At 34.4% G+C, this 6,616-nt stretch overlaps 1 protein-coding gene across 1 annotated transcript in view; it reads left to right on the plus strand.

The window, feature by feature from the left end:
* LOC117103230 (glutamate decarboxylase 1-like) overlaps nucleotides 1–6,200 on the plus strand; it is a 24,770-nt gene extending 18,570 nt beyond the window's left edge. Inside the window, exons 13-15 of the mRNA XM_033243793.1 lie at nucleotides 243–297; nucleotides 3,668–3,757; nucleotides 5,350–6,200. Of these exons, the coding sequence (XP_033099684.1) occupies nucleotides 243–297; nucleotides 3,668–3,757; nucleotides 5,350–5,523 (319 nt within the window). The 3' untranslated portion in view covers nucleotides 5,524–6,200. The remainder of the gene's footprint in view (nucleotides 1–242; nucleotides 298–3,667; nucleotides 3,758–5,349) is intronic.
* The last annotated feature ends 416 nt before the right edge of the window (nucleotides 6,201–6,616 follow it).

Genomic DNA, 6,616 nt, shown 5'->3' on the forward strand with positions numbered 1-6,616 from the left:
TGTGATTATTAATTAAAGGCCGAATTTCCTTAGAATGCAATTATAATTGCAAGTCTAGCAATCATAAATATTATCTATAAAGGCTGCAACGAACGCAGGTAATACAACGATTAGTACAATTTTTATCATATAAACCTATAATTTAATATGATATATAATATTATATAATTATAAATAAATTTTGTGTTCTATAAATATCACTAAAAACGTAATTGCAAATTTGAACTTGGAATTTTTGACAGGTATTTACAAGACAAGCTCTCGGAGAGACCCGGATTCCAAATGGTCTTCATCAAGGTAGGCTTACAATTACATCCTCATTTTCAGAAACTATATCGAATCCTTTTCTAAATATATCAAACTAATTTACTCTTCCCTCTGGCTGATGTTGTTCAATGACTTTTGCAACAACTTATCGAATTTTAGGTATTTGGCCGGAACAGCATAGAAGAAAAACCGGCGTCACGCGTTTTATTATGATGACGGCTATTATCTGTCTATTTAACTTCTTCGTTGGAAATGATTTTATTCATTTTAATGAGTTAACTAAATAATAGAACAGCTGCAAGTCGGAGTATTGTTGAAGCGACGAGTAAGATGAGCCATCGTTGAATCTTTATGAACAACATACTGCAATATGTTTAGAGTTGTCTGCTCTCTCTGCTACTGTAATTTAATTCTTTTTGAGGTAAATATGTATTGTAACGAAGCGTAGGTTTGATTGCTCCATGGTGGGTCTATGCGTGACAATGCTTCCGTGACTGCAAAAGCAGCTCACAAATAAATTATTGGAATTTTTTTCTGATAATACGTAACATATCATTGTCAGAATATGATTGGAAGATAAGCGAAAGGGTGATACGATTATGTTCTTCCTTGATTAACACGTTCATAATCCCTTCTACGTCAATACGTTAGTGCAAGTTACATATACAGGTGGTTTCATGTAAACTAATGAAGCATATAGGCACATCCTATATCCGCTTCTTTACACTTCCTCTCCGTCTTGTTTGGTGTTCTAGTCAGGTTCGCGACCACGAGTTCAAAGCACGAGTACAATACCAGTAACGTATCCAGGAATTGGAAATAGATGGGGCCCAGGGAAGTATTTTGACAGATAAAGGGTGTGAAATTTTATCAACTACTAGACGGCTGGAAATGGCACTCTAAAACTTGAATTTGAATATGATTTTTTTTCTTATATAATATTGAACAATTTAGAGTGGGAGGTGGGGCACCCGTTTAATTACATAAAAACATTAGGCCTCATATAATTGTTTTCTGAAAGTGTTGATGGGATAAGTTGATTAAATAAAATCCAATCCACTCATACACTCTATTCCAGTGAAGCTAATGCGGTCTAGGATCTTGGACCCTTCGTTAGGGACTTGGGAATGAAAGTGCTCCTTCGCGGCTGTTGACTTCATCCCCTACCGACCCTCGGGTGATTTACACAGTCTGTTTTCTTAAGTGATGGTTGTGATCAAAGTTTAATAATTAGTCTGGGGTGGTTTAGGTCCCTGTGTCTTTATTGATTTGGATGCGTGTCTATAAGAAAGCAAGTTTCATGTTTTTCTCTGGTCCCATTGTCAGTTTGATATCTGGACCAATGCTGTATGTGGTTGGTAAATTCAGTAACACGTTGATCGCATAGTTTCGTATAAAGTCTAATCTTCGTATCGGTACCAGAATTCGGGTGGATGAAGAGCTGTGGACAAAGCTTTAGGTTCGAAGTTTTCAATATACAGTAAATGCTCGAAAAATAGATAATACTCAAGGCCGTAGGAAGCGGTCCGGCTGGTCCGGTTTTGGCCTAACTAATAATTCACCAATCAATATTGTTAGCATGCCAAAATTGTCCTTTTAACGTCTTCAAAGATAAAGTCCCGCACAGTACGATATACATTCAGAACAAAAATTATGCCAACATTTCACTGCAATAAATATATAGATAGTAATTAAATTAATTACTTAATTAAACTTATTTATTGTGTATATGAGAGCAGATGTTCGAGACCTCGTAACTTGAGTGAGCACATTTAATTAATTCCAGACTATTTGAAATTTTTATTAACTGCGGAACGCAATATATATTAAAATGTTTTAATTTAAAAAATAAAAATTTTTCGCAGCGTAGGCAAGAAAGAGGCATTTTCGCTCAAGTATTGAATCCCTATGGGGCCTCAGTAAGGCACCCCTTCACAAACGACGCTATTGAATAAAGTAGTTCTGGTGGATGTGTAACTGAAGTTGAGGAATGGTTTCCCTCCGCCACCCCTGACCCCCCCCCCCATTAAATGGAAAGGGTTCTTGGCACCTATGTGGTTTTAACTGTGTCCAGTAAAATTCATTCCCTCAAGTTAACAACCTCGTTAATTAGATCTAGACATTGTTTTAGCATGCATACCAAAGTGTTTTAATGGTGCTTTCATATTATTGTACCTTGATTACAATGTAGTTTTATAGTTAGAATGATGTTTACACGGGAGCTTTAGTCCAGCAAACTTTGGTTGGTTGCATTTTTTTTTGCTATATTTTTTAAAAATTGGATATGATGTAGATTTTTGGAACATATAAATTATGTTCCAAAAATACGTCAACTTGACTTTTGTTTTCATTGTCATCACTTTCACCAATATATATATACATATATACATATTTATTATGGTAATAACCATTAACAGCATATGGCAATTGCATACAGTATAACTAGCTCTATCACACGTTTTTGTTTTACAGTACAGATCGGTTATTGTTATATTAATATGTATGCTATAAAGCTAAAATAATGGAAAATGGCAGCCATTTTACATTGTAATAGCTCAAAAAATGTGTACAATATTTAGTTAACTGTTGTTGTCATTGTTATGAGTGAATTTCCAATTGAATGCTGCATTTCAATAACATAAACTTACAATATTAGTGACAATTTTAGGAAAAATGGCGGCCATTTTGAAACTACTGGCAACCACCCTTACGTATGAAAAAAAAAATGTTGCACATACTTTTTTGATTTATCAATATCTATTCTACATCATATCCAATTTTTAAAAAATATAGCAAAAAAAAATGCAACCTCTGATATTGCTACATTTCGGACTGGACGACTTACTTGATTAGGTAAGCTGCTAATCCCGAGTCTGTTAATAGTTATTTAAGTAATAAATGAAAATTACATACAGTTTGGTGTTGTGTTCCTTTGTTTATGTGTCCAATTGGGTGTATGTCGTGGTGCTGGAGTTTAAAATGCATTAAAAACTTATGAACATAAGCTTATATTCAATTTTGTTAAATTTAAATTTAAAAAAATTACCAGCCAAAAAAAAAAAAAAAAAGCAAAAACACAAAACAAAACAAAACAAAACAAAAAAAGCTCTGCCCTCGTTCTATTAATAGTCATTTGTATTAAGTGCAAACCTTGGAAGCTCAATGATTTCAGGTATTGGCAGTTCGGTTAGGATTTTTAACGTAATGTCTTTTTCTAATAACTCCTGCGTTGAGTTACTTTCTCTGTTGTGGGATGCTCGTAAACATGGAAATCACAAGGCCTAAATGTATTTATTACTTTACCCGCGTTTTAAAATTATGCATGATATCTGTTAACACGTATTTTTTAAGTATGTACAAACGACATAAATTACGATTGACATGCATTTACTACTTTCAGCCTGAATATTGCAACGTTTCTTTCTGGTACGTGCCGCCTAGCTTAAGGGGACTTCCGGACACAAAGGAAAAGCAACTCCGCCTACACAAGGTAAAACTAATTATCGCAGTTTTTACCATTGAAAAAAAAATCAATAAATGTAGTGAGAATGCAATTATATCTCATTAGAATTAAGAATGAATTAATATCAGCGGTGGTCGATAATTTAGATGAATTACTTTATATCGCTGCACATGTTAAGATAATATAATAGGCCTATGACAATTTAGGAGACTCGATATAATGTCGCCTATTTGAGCAGAATTGATTAAAAACTGAAAAAAATGTTGTCTCATGTTAAACATGGACCTTTCTTGAGTGACAGTCAAACTTTCAAAAACTGAACAATGAGGACAGAGTCAGAAGTACGTGCTTGTCCCACGTACACACGTTTTGTACAACTGTCAGAAGAGCCTGTTATGTGTATTTACGACGCTGTAGTTTTGTGGGATTTTAAAAGCAATATCTAAGGAACAGGGCGTATCAGCCGGGATGGTCCATTATGTAGGTCGAAATGATAGCAAAGGTCCATAGAGCAATTTTTGACCTGAAGCTTCAGTGATGATCGGGCCTGAAGTACCTCCTTAGGTCCTATAGATATGATAGATTGGAAACTGATCATCTCTCAAACATTCAGCTTGGTAAAAAAAATGGTTTTAGATGTACAGAGTACACTCAAAAAGGCTACTTACAATGGAGATTCTCGGTTTCTGGTTCGATTCTATGTCTGGTCTATAGTACCATGAGTAATAATAGACCTTCTAAAATTTTCATGTATTTTAAAGGTTATATGTATTTAATAAAGTAAAACAATGTATAAAATTTCAACATAAACAAATAAACAGAGTAGGTCTTGAGGATAGAGATGTTTAAAAGGATAATCTTAAAACTAAATGAAATGAAAACGCGAATTGATTATAGACTTTAGTAGAAAACACAATGATATTATTATACCTTTAATTATTGATAACATAGATTGATCCAGAAGTACTAAGGTATCACAGTTAATGATAAACTTACCTAGAAAGAAAAATATACCACTTTAGTTAAGAAAGGAATGTTAAGACTTCACTTTCTCATTAAACTGCGCTCTTTCAATGTAGATGGTATGATACTTGACATATTTTATTCATCGGTTGTGGAAAGTGCGATAAGTGCTGCTGTGCTTGGTTTAATAGTTTAAGAAAAATTGACTGTAGGAGGCTCCAAAAAATTCTATTAATGGTTACCAACAGTCTGGTTAAAATGGTTAAAATCCATCACCTGCAAAACTAAGGGTTATCATAATTACCTTGTACCATACTCCATAACAAGTTTTAATAGCAGGCAGTACACTCTTTAAACTTGTTGAATAGACCTGAAGTACTGACAAAACATTTTAGTGTACCGCTTAATTTGTGTTTTAGTGTTTTTCTGCGATGTATTTTGCATACATTGTAATTTCATTTCGGACAAAATAAAGAAATCTGATCTTATCTAATCTATAATTACACTTTATGATAATGAAAAGTACATCTATTTAATTATTTATTTCAACTATGTTTTGTGTGAGTGGTCCATCCAGCCAAAGCTGATCATTTTAGATCCTCATGTATCGTCTTTGTTTTTTAACAAATATATATAATATATATATTTTTAATCAGATTGCACCCGCTATCAAGGCCCGGATGATGGCACACGGGACGACAATGGTCGGCTATCAACCACTCAGAGATAAAGTAAACTTCTTCCGAATGATCACATCGAACCCAGCGACCACCAAATCCGACATTGATTTCCTTGTCGAGGAGATTGAACGGCTAGGAAGAGATTTGTAAAGATACTATGAACAAATAAAATCAACTTTAAAATTGAAGCAGTTCAATCAATCAATCAATCAATCAATCAATCAATCAATCAATCAATCAATCAATCAATCAATCAAAACAATATGTCCCTGAGAACGTTGGTCCTATGATACTCAACATTCTCCATTGGTCTTCATCTTTCGCCAGTCTCTAGGCCAGCCTGGTGACATGATCATCCTAATATGTCATTAGGGAGCTTTCGATTTTGTGCGACGACGCGACGCTAGAACGGAATCACTCATGCGTGGCCGCCCTACCTGGCGTCCTACGTTCTCTGCATACGTAGATTTGACCAAATTGCGTTCCAGAATCTACTCAACGAGGTGACCTTAAAACGTCCTTGCATGCGTAGATGATTTTTAGTGACGTCATTACGTTCTACGTCCTACCGTCGTCGTGCAATCGATAGCTCCCTATTTTCCCACTCTGCTTGGTTTATACACAAGTACACATACAACATTGATGTCATTTTCCTGAATTTGTTAGTCTCGGTAATGTTTGAAATTTTGTATTGAAAATCTTAATCAAATTGGATTCCTTATTAGGTAAAATATAGAATATATAAAGTGTAGTAGCGCTGTCAGTGTTGCCACCCGGCCCTGTGTGTAGATCGACCAAAAAAAAAAAAAAACAAAAACAAAAAAAAACTAGTTCCTCTAGAAACATGAATAGGTGGTAACAATTGCTAAATGCATCATTTATTGACTGACTGACAATATTGAGGTGAATGTCATAAAGGTCTTCAATGTTAGCCACTTACCTTAAATATGTCACTTACTACTGTAGTAACAGTAGGTCGGTTGGAGTGGTGGTGCAAACATGGTGCAAGTAACATAATAACAATTGAGGTCAAAATAAACAAACCTATTTTTTGTTTAAGTAATGGGGGACATACGCTTCTAACTTCACGAAAACGTTAGGTACACCTGAAGTAAAAGGAAATGGTGTGATTACTCGTAACATAAAAAGTCAATAGATTTTACACATATACATATTTTGAGAATCCTAAATTCCTCCATTCAAAGTTTACATTAGGCCCTATTAAGCAAAAAAAAAAAAAAAG

The sequence above is a fragment of the Anneissia japonica genome, unplaced genomic scaffold, assembly GCF_011630105.1.
Source record: "Anneissia japonica isolate Jap-2015-1 unplaced genomic scaffold, ASM1163010v1 scaffold2652_len1590060_cov184, whole genome shotgun sequence".
Classification (NCBI taxonomy): domain Eukaryota; kingdom Metazoa; phylum Echinodermata; class Crinoidea; order Comatulida; family Comatulidae; genus Anneissia; species Anneissia japonica.